The sequence below is a fragment of the Grosmannia clavigera genome (assembly GCF_000143105.1).
Source record: "Grosmannia clavigera kw1407 unplaced genomic scaffold GCSC_113, whole genome shotgun sequence".
NCBI classification, from domain to species: domain Eukaryota; kingdom Fungi; phylum Ascomycota; class Sordariomycetes; order Ophiostomatales; family Ophiostomataceae; genus Leptographium; species Leptographium clavigerum.
In genome coordinates, this window is record NW_014040831.1 from 1340455 (window position 1) to 1357173 (window position 16719).

At 56.4% G+C, this 16719-nt stretch overlaps 5 protein-coding genes across 5 annotated transcripts; 4 read left to right on the top strand and 1 right to left on the bottom strand.

Moving 5' to 3' along the window:
* Positions 1 to 1468: 1468 nt before the first annotated feature.
* Positions 1469 to 4304, top strand: CMQ_4194 (carnitine acetyl transferase; the record flags this gene model as incomplete). Its single annotated transcript, XM_014320132.1, has 3 exons — positions 1469 to 1907; positions 1988 to 4021; positions 4165 to 4304. The coding sequence occupies 3 exons, from the start codon at positions 1469 to 1471 to the stop codon at positions 4302 to 4304; spliced, it is 2613 nt and encodes an 870-aa protein (XP_014175607.1).
* Positions 4305 to 4557: 253 nt separating this feature from the next.
* On the top strand, positions 4558 to 6054 carry CMQ_4048 (DNA repair protein; the record flags this gene model as incomplete). Its single annotated transcript, XM_014319986.1, has 1 exon — positions 4558 to 6054. One exon carries the CDS (start codon positions 4558 to 4560, stop codon positions 6052 to 6054), a length of 1497 nt encoding a protein of 498 aa, XP_014175461.1.
* Positions 6055 to 6180: 126 nt separating this feature from the next.
* Positions 6181 to 9801, bottom strand: CMQ_3985 (DNA-directed RNA polymerase beta; the record flags this gene model as incomplete). Its single annotated transcript, XM_014319923.1, has 3 exons — positions 6181 to 9538; positions 9602 to 9614; positions 9675 to 9801. 3 exons carry the CDS (start codon positions 9799 to 9801, stop codon positions 6181 to 6183), a joined length of 3498 nt encoding a protein of 1165 aa, XP_014175398.1.
* An 899-nt stretch (positions 9802 to 10700) lies between these two features.
* Positions 10701 to 11909, top strand: CMQ_3847 (fatty acid hydroxylase; the record flags this gene model as incomplete). The annotated part of the gene is made up of 2 exons (XM_014319785.1): positions 10701 to 11434; positions 11507 to 11909. The coding sequence occupies 2 exons, from the start codon at positions 10701 to 10703 to the stop codon at positions 11907 to 11909; spliced, it is 1137 nt and encodes a 378-aa protein (XP_014175260.1).
* A 577-nt stretch (positions 11910 to 12486) lies between these two features.
* Positions 12487 to 14445, top strand: CMQ_3997 (RNA splicing factor; the record flags this gene model as incomplete). Its single annotated transcript, XM_014319935.1, has 3 exons — positions 12487 to 13238; positions 13306 to 13620; positions 13680 to 14445. 3 exons carry the CDS (start codon positions 12487 to 12489, stop codon positions 14443 to 14445), a joined length of 1833 nt encoding a protein of 610 aa, XP_014175410.1.
* Positions 14446 to 16719: the final 2274 nt, after the last annotated feature.

A 16719-nucleotide genomic window follows, 5' to 3' on the forward strand; every position in this document is an offset into this window, starting at 1 on the left:
ACCCCCGGCGACAGCACAGGAGCCAACGGCTGCAGAACTGAACGCTCTGCTGTCCGTCATCGCTGCTCCTCCACGTCCGCTTCTCCGGCAACTGGTCCTGCTTCGGCCTAGCGCCTCTTTCACCACCTCACGGTCTCGGCCTGGCCCAGGCAAGCCAGCCTTATTCCGTCGAGGTCAGGCTCTTGTCTATCCTTCTCTTCTTCTTCTCGAGTTCGTCCTTCCAGCCTGTCCGCACTGTGTAAGTCTGGCTCGGATGATCGCCGTCTTTCTACAGCCGATCATCTTTCTGTTCTTTGCTCTTGTCCAAGCTAACCTGGGCTCTTTTCTCCCCTTGCTCCGTTTGCCTCTCTGTCCAATTCGGCAGTCTGACGGCCTGTGTCTGTTATCTTGTCATCTTCCGCTGACGCGCAACCGGCAAGACTTATAAGATCCACCATCTAGAGTTGGCCGTCGAGATCGGCCCCTGCCTTTTGCCAGTTTTGTTCTGATTACTCGTTTCCACCTTCCTTCTCCACACTGCCACACTCGCATCCTCTCGTCGCTCCTATATCGCGGTTACAACGTGACCGGCGCCAGATTAGTCGCCCCCCCTTCCCTGGACAGTTGGCATCCCGTTGCTGCAACCCTTTACCGAACAAGGTATGCCTTGATTTCCCATGCTATGCTATTTTTTCCCTGGATAGGCATCCAGGTCTCTCGGCAAATTCAAAATAGAAGCTCGGGCCCAGAATAAACTGGCCGCTTGCCGGTCTTGCGGAATCGGAGGTTTCAAGCCCTGCCTATCAAGTGCTACCTGCCTTTCACATGTACATGGAAACAGTGGCCGACAAGGCTCTTCGCGCGTGGAATGCAGGGCGTGTGTGTATTGGAAGGGTGGAGCTGCACGGCCTCTTTCCTCTTTGCCGTCTGCTTTCCTCCGGTCTCCCAGTGGATATCAAGGAATCAACGCTGCGACTCCCCGTCCTTGTCTCGGGGTTTCATAGCCGGTCCTTCTCAGCTGCTGTCTGCACAACCCCCCTCTCCTTGCTGATGCAAGGGCCGATCGCCGGCTAGCAGGAGGACAAGGTTTCCGCTTCTGCGCTACATAGTGCTATTTCCCATGGGCATCTGGGAACTCGCAGACGTGCACTTACATCAGCAAAAGACGCTACCTCCTCCACACACCCGCATGTCCCACATATGATCCCCCCCACACTTCGGCTCTCCCACAGACATAGATCAAGACTCGGTTCCTGCGGTCTTTATCCAGTTTACCTGCTCTCTTCCTTTTTCCCTTTCGTGTTGCCGCTTCCTCGGTAGTATCTGTCTTGTTTTTAGTTTTATATCTCCCCTCGAGGCCGGTCCAAGTGGAATGCCACCGTTGTGTGTCCAAGATTGTCACTACTTCTACCGCACAGCTTTGCGCGGCTTGAACGTTGCCACGACAGTCTCGCCTCTATACGCTTGAGTCTTCGGCCAACCCGCTAACATGTCGACCCAAGTCCGCACCTTTACGGCTCCCAAACCGCTGGGCGAGTCACTCTCTAGTGCTGCGTCCATCGCCACAAACCTGCAGTCACCCTATATTCCCAGATCTGTCCCTACATACCCGGACATCCCTCGCTACAACGCAGGTGGCTCCCGGGCTCAGATCAAGCCAAGCTCCATGTCTGCCTATGTCAACGACCAGGCCGGCGGGAACGGTGGTATCACGTTTGCCCACCAGGACAGCCTGCCGAAGCTGCCCATCCCAGAGCTGGAGAGCACCCTGCAAAAGTATCTGACCGTCCTACGACCACTGCAGACGACGCGCGAACATGCGGAGACCAGAATCGCAGTGGAGGAGTTTCTCAGGCAGGATGGGCCTGAGCTGCAGGAAAAGCTGAAGAAATACGCCGAAGGCCGCACGAGTTACATTGAGCAGTTCTGTATGTTTCCCCCCTTATCCTTTCCCTTTTCCCTTTTCTCAAGTCTCGTTTTCCTCTTTCGTGTTGGCTGACCATCCAAGGGTACGATTCATACCTGAACTATGACAACCCGGTTGTGCTTAACCTCAACCCGTTCTTCCTGTTGGAAGACGACCCGACACCGGCGCGCAATAACCAGGTGAACAGAGCGGCGTCGCTGATCGTGTCGTCGCTCATGTTTGTCCGAGCCGTACGAAAAGAAGAGCTGCCACCGGACACAATCCGCGGGACTCCGCTGGACATGTACCAGTACTCGCGGCTGTTTGGCACGGCCCGCGTGCCTACCGACAACGGGTGCCAGATCGAGCAGGACCCCGAGTCCAAGCACATCGTGGTGATGTGTCACGGCCAGTTCTACTGGTTTGACGTTCTCGACGATAACTCGGACCTGATCATGACGGAGCGGGACGTTGCGCTGAACCTGCAGACAATCATCGGCGACGCGACACAGACGCCGATCCAGGAGGCTGCCAAGGGGGCACTGGGGGTGCTCAGCACGGAGAACCGCAAGGTGTGGTCGGGGCTGCGCGACGTGCTGACACGAGAGGAGGGGTCGAACAACGCGGACTGCCTCAGCATCGTGGACTCGGCGCTGTTTGTGGTGTGTCTGGACTACACCGAGCCAGCGTCGGCGGCGGCGGTGTGCCAGAACATGCTGTGCGGCACGAGCGACATCGAGAAGGGGGTGCAGATCGGAACGTGCACGAACCGGTGGTACGACAAGCTGCAGATCATCGTGTGCAAGAACGGCAGCGCAGGCATCAATTTCGAGCACACGGGGGTGGACGGGCACACGGTGCTGCGGTTCGCTAGCGATGTGTACACGGACACGATCCTGCGGTTTGCGCGGTCAATCAATGGCCAGGCGCCGTCGATGTGGAAGTCGACAAGTCCCGACCCGGCAAGGCGCGATCCGGAGAGCTTTGGTGACGTGACGGCGACGCCGCACAAGCTGGAGTGGGACATGGTACCGGAGCTTACGATTGCGGTGCGGTTTGCGGAGTCGCGGCTGGCCGACCTGATCGAGCAGAACGAGTTCCAGTGCCTGGACTTTGGGGCCTACGGCAAGAATTTTATCACCAGCATGGGCTTCTCGCCAGATGCATTTGTGCAGATGGCTTTCCAGGCGGCATACTACGGGTTGTACGGGCGGGTGGAGTGCACGTACGAGCCGGCGATGACCAAGGTGTACCTGCACGGACGGACGGAGGCGATCCGCAGCGTGACGGAGGAGTCGGTGCACTTTGTACAGACCTTTTGGGCGGACAACCAGGCGGAGCTCAAGGTGGAAGCACTGCGACGGGCGTGCCAGCGTCACGTGACATCGACACGGGAGTGTTCCAAGGCACAGGGCTGCGACCGGCACCTGTACGCGCTGTTCTGTCTGTGGCAGCGGCTGGCGGACGACGAGCTCTTCAGCAACACGGGGACGGGGACGAGCAGCGCGGACTATGGCAGCTCGTTCGGGTCAGAGCGCGGCTTCAGCCCGGTGCCAGAGGAGAACGGCAGCGTAAATAGTCACGGGAATGGTCACGTGAACGGCAACGGTAGCAGCAGCAACGAGACGCCGGCGCGGGCGCGAGGCGACAGCACGGGGTCGCGGCAGAGCGGGCAGCACATGCCGGCGATTTTTCTGGACAGCGGGTGGGACAAGCTGAACACGACGATCCTATCGACGTCCAACTGCGGCAACCCGTCACTGCGGCAGTTTGGGTTTGGACCCGTGTCTGGCGACGGGTTCGGGATTGGCTACATCATCAAGGATGACGGGATCAGCATCTGCGTGTCGAGCAAGCACCGGCAGACGAAGCGGTTCGTCGACACGCTCGAGAGCTATCTGCTGGAGATGCGACGAGTGCTGCGAATTACGAGCCGGCGGTTGGGGTCGATATCGTCGAAGCAGATGTCACGGGCGCGTGAGATTGACAATATGCGGCCGCGGCCGCCAACGCGAGTCAAGTCACGCGGTCGTCTGATCACCGGCGGCGACGTGATCAAGAGCATGTCGCGTTTGGGGACGGAGTCGCCGACGACTGACAGCATGGCGATGAGCGAAGACGACGAGTTGGGCGGATGTGAGTTTTTTTCTCTTCTCTTCTTTTCTTTTCTTTTTCTTTTCTTTTTCTTTTTCTTTTCTTTTCTTTTCTTTTCTTTTCTTTTCTTTTCTTTTCTTTTCTTTTCTTCTTTTTTCTTCCTTTCTGTCTGCTAACACCAATAGACGGCTTCTTTGATGCAGGAATGCTGCTGCAGGCACTCAAGGCTCGCAACGAGGGTTATGACCTCGGCGAGCCAAAGCCGTCGGAGAGGGCGTCTCGACGTCGGGACATTGGCAAGAAGCTGCGGCTGATCGACTACTAGCTTTCTATTCCGTATTTGATTTTCCGTCCTACACGAGCGATTGATGCAATAGCCATTTAGCGAGCACACAGGTGAATCTAGGCAGGGTATGGGAGCATGATAAAGTAAAATGGATGAAGTGGTCCGTAAGAGTGTGATCATGTCACGTGCCAACAGTTAAAGTTAATAACGTGAACACGCGTGTCCAAAATCGCGTCTTTAGCAAGCACGCAACCCATTGACCAGCAATCGATCGGACGACGCGCGCCATCCCATGAGCGACCTGCATGCGCTGCTGCCCGACTTTGCGGCCGGCCGCTATGCAGCGCTGATTGCGGGCCTGGAGACGCACCGGATCGGCCTGAGCGAGGTGTTGACGCTGGATGCCGCCGAGATTGGTCGCCGCACGCGCCTGCCGTTGCTGGACCTGCAGCTGTTTGGGAAGGAAGTGAGGGAGCGGCTAGCAGGAGAGGGACAGCTTACGAGAGAGGGACGGCTGGCGGGAGAGGCCGGGCGACTGCCGCTCCTTCGCATCAGCACGCTGGACGACGGTCTCGACGCGGCGCTCGGCGGCGGTTTCGTGCCCGGACAGCTGGCCGAGATCGTCGGCGAGAGCGGCGCCGGCAAGACACAGCTGCTGCTGGCGCTGTTGCTGGCGGTGCAGCTGCCACCACCGCGGGGACTCGGCCGCAAGGCCCTCTACATCGCGACGGAGGCGCCGCTGCCGACCGGGCGGCTGGCCCAGATGGTGCGCACGAACCGAGTGTTGGCAGGCACAGTTACAGACGCCGACACGAAACCGTCTCCGGCCGCCTTTCTTGCCAACATCGCCACCATCAACACGCCCGACCTCGAGGCCCAGGAACACATCCTGACCCACCAGCTGCCCGTCCAGCTTGACAAGGCGGCCGGCGCCTTTGGGCTCGTCGTCATGGACTCGGTCGCGGCCAACTTCCGACCATTCTTTGGCGGCAGCAGCAGCACCGGCAGCACCGGCGAGTCGTTGGCTGCCCGCAGCCTCGAGCTCGCCCGTCTTGGCATGCTGCTGCGCTCGCTCGCCCAGAAGCACAACCTGGCCGTCGTGGTGGCCAACCAGGTGGCCGATCGGTTCGACCGCGCCGATCGGCCTTCGCTCTCGGCCAAGCGGCCACGCCCCGACGTCTGGCCGTCGCCCCATCGGACCACTCTGCTCTCCCAGCCAACTGCACAGCCACATCTACAGCCACATTCACAGTCATCTTCACAATCACACCCACAAACACAACCACATCTACTTCCACTTTCATCACATCCTCCTCCTACCCAGGCCTCGTCGCAGCTCCCCTCACAGCTTCCCTCTCAACCCTGCTCGCAGCTTCTCCCCCAGTCGTCGCCGCCGGTCCTCCAGCTCGACCACCAGCAGCTCTGGTTCACCGGCTGGGGAGACGACGCCCCGCCCGCCCGCCATCGCGACAGCCCCCGGAGCAACAAGTCCCCTGCCCTCGGGCTCGTCTGGGCCACGCAGCTGGCCGTACGCGTGGCCCTCGTCAAGGCACCGCGGGCCGCTACCGCCGCCGACAGTAGCTGGGTCGACGACTGGCCAGACCCGCGTACCGGCGTCGTGGGCGCGCCCCGGCTGCGTCAATCATGGCGGCGCTGGCTCAAGGTCGTGTTTGCGCCGCACGCGGCGGCCACGACGTCGGCCCAAGGCAAAAAGGGCCATCGACATGAATTTGAAATCACCATGGGTGGGCTGCAGACGACCGGTGGTGATGCACGTGACATCACGTGATACCAGTTGTGAACACCACAAATGAAAACATCTACGAATCTATGCCCAATACAATGACCGTGCTACCTTTGCGCCGACGGATGCCGTGCTCCACCTCCGTCTTGTCTGCTGTCTGCCTCTCCACCCTCACGCCGGATGCGGAAACTCGTCCTCCAGCTGCAGCCGCACGCCGACGTTCATGCTGATGAGCTCCTGGACGAGCAGCTTGGCCGCGTAGGGCATGGTCATCTGGGTGACGTCGCGCGTGCTGCGACAGGTCTGGCAGTAGCCCTTGTAGCCGAACAGGCCGCAGTGCTGACACAGGTCGAGCGATGTGGCGTCGGAGCTGAACATGAGTCGCTCGAGCAGCAGCTGGGACGCGCCATAGGCGATGAGACAGTCGCGCTCCATCTCGCCTAACCGCAAGCCACCATCACGTGACCGACCCTCAGTCGGCTGCCGCGTCAAGATGGCCCGCGGACCTTTAGCGCGCGAGTGCATCTTGTCCTGCACCATGTGCTTGAGGCGCTGGTAGTAGATGGGCCCGTTGAAGATGTGTGCCTCCATCGGCTCGCCCGTCGTGCCGGACGTGAAACAGTCCTTGCCGGCCCACGAGAAGCCGTGCCGGACAAGCTCCTCGCCCATGGCCTCGACTGGATGTGACCGGAACGCATCGCCGTATCCGTAGTCCCGTCGTCCAGCCACCACCGACGCCTTGCCTGTCAGACACTCAAACAGCTTGCCGACCGTCATCCGCGACGGGTAACCGTGCGGGTTCATGATAATGTCCGGCACCAGTCCCGAGTCTGCAAACGGCATGTCCTCCTGCTCCACAATGATGCCCACCACACCCTTCTGCCCGTGTCGGGACGAGAACTTGTCGCCGATCTCCGGTCGTCGCGTCTGTCGTGTCTGCACCTTGAAGATCAGCGTGTCCTTTTCCGTCTGCGACACCATCACCTTGTCCACGTAGCTCGGATCGTTAATCCGGTACGTCAGCGACGAGTCCCGGTACTCGTTCGATCCCCGATCGGCTCCGATCCCCGTCGTTGTCAGGTCTACCGGACTCTCCTTCTTGATCATCACGTCACCGTGCTGTACTCGCCAGCCCACCGCTGCGAGCCCGTCGTTGTCAATCGCCGCGTGCTTGCTGATCTTCTCGCCGTCCTTGTCGCGCTCTGGTCCGCCTACTCGCTCTGTCCGTCCGTTCGGAAACCGCTGCATCTCGGCCACGTACTTGCGGAATACCTGGCACCGTCCGTACCCCCGGTCGATCGACGCCTTGTTCAGCACCAGCGCATCCTCAATGTCGTAGCCCGAGTACGACATCACCACCACCGTCGCGTTCTGCCCTGCCGGCAGCTTGTCATAGTGCACCAGCTCAATCGTCTTCGTCGCCACCATCGGCCGCTGCGGATACACCAGCGTGTACAGCAGCGTGTCGATCCGATGGAACTGATTGTACGCAATCGCCCCGATCGCCTGCTTGCCCATCGCGCACTGATACGTGTTTCGCGGCGACTGGTTGTGGTGTGGAAACGGAATCAGTCCTGCCACTGCCCCCAGGATCGTAAACGGCTCGATCTCCATGTGTGTCGATGCTGCCGTGCAGTCGGCTTCGTACAGCGCCACCAGCGCGTCCTGCTCCTCGTTGACGTCCAGGTATTCGATCACGCCGCGCCGCAGAAAGTCGTCAAACGTCACCCGTCCCTGCTGCAGCAGCCGCAGATGTTCTGCCCGCAGCCGCGACTGCCCGTTCTTCACAATGATGTACGGCCGGCAGATCCGGCCCTCGTCCGTCGCAATGTGCACCGACGCAAAGTGCGAGTTGATGTTGATGCTCACAAACGGCGAAATCCACCCACGCCGCCGCATCGTCCGGAATCGCGCACAGAACCGTCGCGGATTCGGCGTCAGCGCATACGGCGTCCCGTTCACGTGCACTACATACCAACCTGCTCGATGCATCTCCGCTCCCGAGAAGTTGCGCAGCGGCTCCACGCTGTCGTCCAGCGAAAACACCCACGCCCGCACCGGACCCTCCTCCACGTGCGTCGTGATGTGCGTCATCAGCGCCAGGTTTTTCACCAGCCCGCATGCCTCGCCTTCCGGCGTGTCCGACGGGCACAACATTCCCCACTGCGACGGCTGCAGCGCCCGAGGTCCGCTCACCTTGCGCGTTTTCTCAAACTGGCTGCTGATCCGTGTCATCATTCCCAGCGCGCTGATGTAGCTGAGCCGGCTGAGCACGTGCGTCACGCCTCCCCGATTCATTCCGAACCGCTTCACGCTCCAGTTGCCCGTCTGGATCGCCCGGTTCATCCCCTGCGAGATGTGATGGCCTGTCGCGCTGATCGACGTCAGCGGGTCGAATGCCACCCCCTGGTGCGGCTTCTTGAAAAACTTGTCAATGTTAAAGCGCAGGTCGCTCTGGAACTTCTTAAACAGGTCCTCAAACAGCAGCGACAGCAGCTGTCCCGCCAGCTCCAGCCGCTTGTTGCCCACAAAGTCCCGGTCGTCCACCAGCTGTGGGTTGTGCATCGCCATCAACACCCGTCGTGCCATCATCGCCACGTACACCGCCTTGGGGAAAAAGTCCAGCCCATCGATCGGCACGTGCGCGATGATGATGTTGGCCAGCGCGTCCAGTCCCTCCTCCACGTTGTTGCGCTTCGTCGGCGGCCCCATCGGCCGCATCCCTCCTGGCCCACCGCCCGGCCCTCCGCCGTTGCGTGTCCCCATCTTCACCCGCGCGCCCACGTACTCTAGCGCCTGCTGTTGCGTAAACACTCCCATCTTCGCCGCCTCGTCAAAGTTGATCGCAAAGTCGTCCTGGTACCGTCCGTCCGACCCGGCCACCAGCTGCATGATCTCGTAGTCCGTCAGGCCACCAAACGCCTTCAGCACAATCACAATAGGTATGTTGTCCACCAGCACGTTGTGCTGCAATGCAATTCGCTCCTTCTTCAGCGTCACGTACGTCTTGCTCTTGCGCTCGTGTGTCGAACTCGTCACCGACGCCGAGATCACTCCGTTCTTCTCCTCCGACTCCACAATCACCCGGTTCTTGCTCAGCTGCTCCTGGATCAGGATCACCTTCTCCGTCCCGTTGACGATAAAGTACCCGCCCGGGTCCAACGGACACTCGTTCATCACCTCCATCTGCGAATTCGTCGCCCCGCTCAGGCAACACTTGGAGCTCTTCAGCATCACCGGCATCCGGCCTAGCGTGATGTTGCGCCGGATAATCCGCTTCTTGTCTCGCGTGTATGCGATGTCCACCACGATCGGGGCCGCGTACGTCATATCGCGCAGCCGGCACTCCATCGGTGTCACCTCATTTTGTGACTTGATGTCGCTGAAGTCCGTCCGCGTCGGCCGTCCCACCCGGATGTCGGTAAATTCGAGGTAAAACCCGCTCTGCACATCACTGCGAATCGTCCGGTTGGCCGTCACAATGTCCTTGATTTCCTGCTCCACGAAGAAGTTATACGAGTCGATGTGTCTGCACAGAACAGCCTCGTTAGCTGTCATCCCGCCAGCTCCTGTCTTCTCCCTCGGTACTTACTGCTTCACGAGACCTGCAGATCACCCATGTCAGTTTTCTTCTTACGCACCAGCTTTCCCCCCGAAAAACTCACCCTTCACCTTGAGGAAGGCCGGTAGTAGCTGATACTTGTCGTCCTTGGTGGAGATGGGGTCCGTCAGCTTCTTGCCATTGTAAAAGGGCTCGAGGAGAGCCTCGAAGCCGTCGTCTATGACTGCCATAATGCGTCTGTGAGTCTCCGTCCCATGGTATCAAAAATGTAGGACTACTTCATGTGGGGGACACTTGAAGAGCTCTATATCAAAATCTTATTGCGTCGTGGTGGGCGACGATTTTTTTTTCTGTACCTAGTTTGTCATACAGCACCTGCAGCCTGGTTCTAATTGGCCCGTGCTCACCTTGAGGCTGGTCACATGCCTAATGCCGAAATGGAAACTATCCCTGCACCGCTCGGGTACTTCGCAATATGGAGTAGTCAGCCAGTCTGCGAGTACTTCCAACGCCTCGGGATCACGGGGAAGGCAAAGACCGGCTCAGGAGAGAGTCTACGGTGACAAGGCTCGGGGCACAGTGCGCATACTGCCGCCCCTAACACAATCAGTGCTTTTTCCCGGCAGAAGTTCATACGCCGTTATGCCTTTCCCATCGCTATCTTGCAATTGGCCGTGCGAACACGCGCCAGCGCATCGCAATCTTACTTCCTGCCGCAGTCACCATATGTCCCCTAAAAAGGTCGCCTTCCCGCACAAATATGTGGCAATTCAGAGTCGGTCGAGCCACTGACCGCCCATCATAACGCCACCTTCCACCACTCGGCCACCGCCGCTTCCGACCAAACCCATGCGCGTCGCGCATGATTTTGCTAGACGATTTGCTTTTATTGCTACTTGTAGACCACGACCTGAGCGTCGACGAGCTCGACTTAATTTTTCCATTTCTTCCCTTCTCAACTTTTTCTCGTCGGCCTACTTCTCCTTCTGCTGTCCTCTCACTTCTGTCGCCGTCTTTTCACTCATCTCTCTTACTTTCTGTCAGAGGTCTTCCAACTTTCGCCATCTGGCCTCAAATCGGGCTCCGTCCTTTCCCATATCTCCACCTGCTTCTCCGCCAATTCTACACAATGGCGGTTGGCTCCCTCCCCAGCTTCTCACAGGCGGACATTCAGTCGCACAAATCGAAGAGCTCATGCTTCGTTACCCTTGGCAACAAGGTTTACGATGTCGCTGATTTCATCGAATCGCATCCCGGTGGGCCTGAGCTGATTATCGACTATGCGGGCCAAGATGTCACCAAAATCCTCAAGGATGAGGCGTCGCACACCCACAGTGACTCTGCCTACGAAATGCTCGACGAGTATCATGTAGGCTTCCTGCAGAAGTCGGGCAAGACGGCAGAGGCCAATGGCGTATCCTCGGGCGTCGAGACGAGCAGCGACGAGGAGACCACATTCGTCCACCCACGTACGGGCATGGCATGTGAAGAGGACCTGAGCAAGGACACTGATATCGTATCCGACTACAAGAAGAACAAGTTCCTCGACCTGAACCGTCCGCTTCTGATGCAGGTCTGGTTCGGCGGCTTCTCCAAGGAGTTCTATCTGGACCAGATCCACCGGCCCCGTCATTATAAGGGCGGCAAGTCAGCGCCGTTGTTCGGCAACTTCCTCGAGCCTGTCTCATTGACGCCGTGGTTCGTCGTCCCAATTGTGTGGCTGCCATGTGTTAGCTACGGCTTGTACCTCTCCAGCTTCGGCTTTGCCAACGTGGGCTACCAGGCGCCCTTTTTCGGCTTTGGACTCGTAATCTGGACGCTAATCGAATACGTCCTGCACCGCTTCCTCTTCCACTTGGACTAGTATGTTTACCCTGATGGCATGTCGGGTCCCGTTTCTTCAAAGCTACATGCATACTGACCGCCGCTTCACAGCTATCTCCCTGACAATCGCGTCGGGCTCACCCTCCACTTTCTGTTGCATGGCGTCCACCACTATCTTCCTATGGATAAGTACCGGTTGGTGATGCCGCCGACGCTCTTTGTTGTCTTGGCCACGCCATTTTGGAAACTGGCCCATTTCATCTTCGCCTATGACTGGAACGTTGCCACTACGGTCTTCTGTGGAGGCATCTTTGGCTACGTCTGCTACGATCTTACCCACTACTTCCTCCACCACCGGGACCTGCCTTTGTGGTACAAGGGCCTGAAGAGGTACCATCTTGCCCATCACTTCCTTGACTATGAGCTCGGCTTCGGCGTTACGAGCCGTTTCTGGGACCAGGTCTTTGGCACTGAGCTCAAGATGAACACGCCTCCTATTGTCAAGGCCCAATAGGCAAAGCATCGCATTAGTCCGATTGTACGACGTCAAATGATGGAGGCTCGCTCTTGGACAAACTGTTAATCGCAGAGCTGGGGACGACGTAAAACAAGGTGCGGACAGCAACAAGTATGGACATAATTTATCAAATGGAGTTTATGGGACAGTTTCATCGCGAGAAAACGCGACTCTGTCGAATAGATACTAATACCTGTATATACCGAACTGCATTTTCTTGCTTTCGGATCACCTTTCCATACCTTTTTAATAGCTCGCATTACCAAAAAGATGTTTATTGATGATATTTCTTAATGATAATGAAAGTGGCGATACTTCGTAGTCTCTCACTAACTTCTTACGCACAATTATACACGTGACTGTATAACTCGAATTACGCTATGATCATTCAATTTTTAACACATGTCCCACTTTTCCTGCCTAATCAATTTCTATTCCTTTCTTCTTCCAAGCTCTCTTTGTATCCTTTGCAACCCAATCAAACCACTGCTTTATTGAATTTCACTTATCTCTCTCCCTCTTCCTCCCCTGTGATCTCAAAAGTCTTCTGTTTTGTTTTTCTAGTGTGGACGATATGGCTCACCTCGATGTAGAGGCTCTTTTGGATGCGGCCGCGAACGGCGACAGCGGCCCGAAAGGACAGAATGGGAAATCCGAGACGCTGCTGAACGGCCACGGATCAACGAATGCTGATGACGCCGACAAGTATGCCAACGGAAAGAGCCACAGCAATGGCGGCCGCAGTCCCGACGAAAACGGCCGCAGCCGGCATCGCACGCGAAGCCGCAGTCCCGAGCGCGAAGAAGACCGAGAGCGCGATCGTAGACGGCGGGATCACCGCAGTCACAGTCCGCGCAGCGAAGCCGGCAGCCACAAGAGCAGCAGGCGTAGAAGCCGGAGCAGAGACCGGGAGCCGCGCGCGGGTCGAAACTCACGGCGCCGGAATCGAGGGCGCGGTGGTGGCGGTCGTGGTGGCGACGATGTGATGGACGGCGATCATTACTCCTCCCGGAACGGACGCTCGCGATCACGGTCTCCGAACCGATACTACCGCCCGCGCGACTCGCGACGCGACCGTGATGATGACCGCGGTGGCCGGCGACGCGACGACCGGGATTCTGACCGCAGACGGCGCGACCGTTCGCCCCATTCCCGCGACACCTCGATGCCGCCGCTGACTGAGGACGAACGCGACCGGCGGACCGTCTTCGTGCAGCAGCTGGCCGCAAGACTGCGCACGCGCGAGCTGAAGGACTTTTTCGAGAAGGCTGGGCCCGTGGCCGAAGCCCAAATCGTCAAAGACCGTGTTAGCAACCGATCCAAGGGGTTAGTTTACCCTCTCTTTTCTTTCCTAGTCCATTTTCATGGCCTTGCCTTTGCTAACGACGACTAGAGTTGGCTACGTTGAATTCAGAAGTGAAGAGTCCGTCACGGCTGCTCTTCAGCTCACAGGTCAGAAACTGCTAGGTATCCCTGTCATTGTGCAGATGACGGAAGCCGAGAAAAACCGACAAGTACGTAGCACAGCAGAAGCGACGAGCAACGGTAACTCTACCGGAGTGCCCTTCCACCGTCTGTACGTGGGCAACATCCACTTCAGCATTACCGAGTCCGACCTACGCAACGTATTTGAACCGTTTGGCGAGCTCGAATTTGTCCAGCTGCAAAAAGACGACACTGGCCGCAGCCGTGGCTATGGTTTTGTGCAGTGGGTTTTGCCTTTTCCGATGCATTTTGGTTTCTTTCGTTCGAAGACTGACACTACAGATTTCGTGACTCTGACCAGGCTCGTGAGGCACTGGAGAAGATGAACGGCTTTGATTTGGCAGGGCGCCCCATCCGAGTTGGTCTCGGAAACGATAAGTTTACCCCAGAGTCAACTGCGAATCTGATGAAGGGGTTCCAAGGTCGCGACCAGCAGCAGCAGCATCAAGGCTCTGCCTTCTCCGGCTCTGGCGGCCGGGGCCAAAATGCGAGCAACTTTGACCGTGCCGGTGGCCGGGACAACGACAAAGGTAGTGGCGCGGGTGCTCTAGATGACACTGACGTTGCTGGCGTCAATTTCAATAACTACAGTCGAGACGCCCTCATGAGGAAGCTCGCTAGGGCCGACGATTCTTCTGCCAACGGTACAGGTGGTGGCAGCACCTCGGCTGCGGCTGATGAGCAGCAGCGACCGATTCTGAAACCCCGGACAGAAGCAAAACCGCTCCCGGTTAACGTGAATATGGCAAGCCGATGTGTGGTCCTGCACAACATGTTTGACACATCCGAAGAAGAGGGCGAAGAATGGATCAAGGAGCTGGAAGACGACGTCCGCCAGGAAGCCGAAGAAAAATACGGTCATGTGGTTCACGTTGCTTTAGATCCGAACTCGATCGGCGATATCTACCTGAAGTTCGACAAGGTCCAGGGCGGCGAGAATGCCATCAAGGGCCTGAACGGCCGCTATTTCGGTGGTCGCATGATCACGGCTGCACCGGTTGTGGATGCCGTCTACAGTAGTTTGTTCTCTCGCACAAAGGCGATCTAACAAGCTAATTTGGTGGCCTACTTCTCGACCTGAATTTAGGACTGTCTTTTGGTAGGCAACTCTGGCGCGAACCCGAACCTCTGCAACGAGCTGTGAGGATATCGATGTGCTAACTTCGGTCTTTTTTTACAGCCTCGTTGGCTCCTTTTCTGCCGCATCTTGGATGTTGCTTGCTAGCCGGTAATCAACCGTGTTGATAAGAGGCAAATCATGCATTCTCACCATTCCTCGCCAGTGTTCACCACCGCTTGAGCTCAAGCCTCGCCATAATCTCTATTCGCCCGCGCGTCAACTCGCGGGCAAACTTCGCCGCTTCAATCAAAAGTCGCATCCTTTCGAACAGGTTTTTGATTTTCCTCCCACTCCTTGTGTGTCTCATCTCTCGGGCCAATATCTGCCTAGAACCGTTTCTAGAGACGTTCAATGCGATGCCGCCATTGCACCCACCATACGACGGCAAGAAAAATATTGCCTGCTCTACGATACACCCAAGCCTTCGTTGCTCGTCTTACAAATCTCTAGAGCCCATCTAGGACGGTCGCGTTGCCGACGACGAAAAGTATCAGCTCTCGAGTCGGCAGTTTGATGCGCGTGATGCTAACTTTCATTACAAACACGCAAATCCCAGTTCTATGTTTTGGCCCTGTACTTTCTCGTTTTTTGATATTTCACCTAGCTTGCAGATTTCACCTCTAGATGGATTGTGAGCAATCCTTTGTTCTGCACCATCCGTCGCCGTCTTACTTTCGTAACTTTAGGTCTAGTGTTTTTTCCACGCTGTGTATATTGTTGTTAGCTAAATGTGAGAAAGCAATATGAGAAAAAAGCACGTTAAATGCTCACCGCGATGCATGGGTACTATGAAGTGAGGACTCGGTCTACTGTTGTCAAAACGATTGTTTGTCTGGTATTTGCTTTCCCTCTTGCGCGACATTTAACTTTTGCTGGCATAACTTACGTGCTTCCCTTCTAGATCTCCGTCGAAGCGCATTTGACGCAGACGTTTCAATCCTCCCAGGAGTGCGTAAGTTTTACTAGCATTGACAAGACCATCAACAAGCATCACCTAAGGGTGAATTATCTCATGTCTCTGAGTTTTTCAGGCTTCATGGCCACTGCTTCAATACCGCTGCTCTTGGTGATTATTGCTCCTGTCTGTTTTTGCGTTCTTTTTCGTTCGTGAATTGCATTGCCGGTGTTCCTCTGTGTCTCATTGAAACCTTCGTCCTGTAAGCTCTAGCAGTGTTTGTATTGTATGGTCAGTCCGAGAAGTACCCGTAAACTCAGGTTTTGCCAATGAAGTGCAGTCTGTCTCTCAATGGCCAGCCATTATACTCTCAAGGCCTCGCTGTTGATATTCGCGAGACAACAAGCAAATAGCTGTCACTTTTCAGCGTCAACAGTCCTCAATGTGCAAGAAACTAAAAGCTTGTGCTTTTACGGCAATATAATTAGCAAAGCTCAACAAAAGAGTTGCTTTTCCTCGCGAGGCCTATCGTCCTTTGAGTCGGCCCGTCTAGGACTCTGAAAGCCGGACAGGGTGGGGACTCCTGTGTGCATTGATTTCTCCGGGCATACTCTTCCTTTACACAGGACCTCCTTGGGGGTATCATTCACCCTTCAATGGCCGCCGGACACTCGAATACTACATTAATACGGTCACAGGTTGAGTCCTGCCTGCATTGTATTTCAAACTACCTGGCCCATTAAGCTGCAGTTTCGCATTATCAAGGCAGGAGATTGTCTCCACGGCGCCCAAAGGGTGATCGATTTCTGGCCTCTCCAATGTGGCCAGAAAGGGAGGCCATATCAGCTCCTGTATGGATTCAAACAACGGCTTTATTCACTTGCCATCTGTTTCATCTGGACATTCAAATAATTCCCTTGGCATCTTTCATATTTTCGAAAGTGGAAAATTTCATTCCCTGTTTTTTTCGGTATTGCATTCCATCATTTTCTTTCCTTACCCAATCGACATTGTTTCCCTTCACCTTTTCGTTAGAAACCATCTCGACCATATCGATTTTCTTTAGTTGCTTGAAAAATATCAATCACTTCTCTTTTTCTCAAAAGAGTCCATCTCGTCGGACTTGCCACGCTACCCACGCTATTGACCTTCTTTAAAAGCACAAACAATCATTTCAGCTGGGTACCGGGTACTTATTTTGCTATATCTTTTAACTCTGAATGCACACACTTCAATCATATTGAGAGCTTCTTTCTACGCCTGCCCGAGAAGCACTGTTAGGTATGTAAGGCGATTATTGGAGTGCG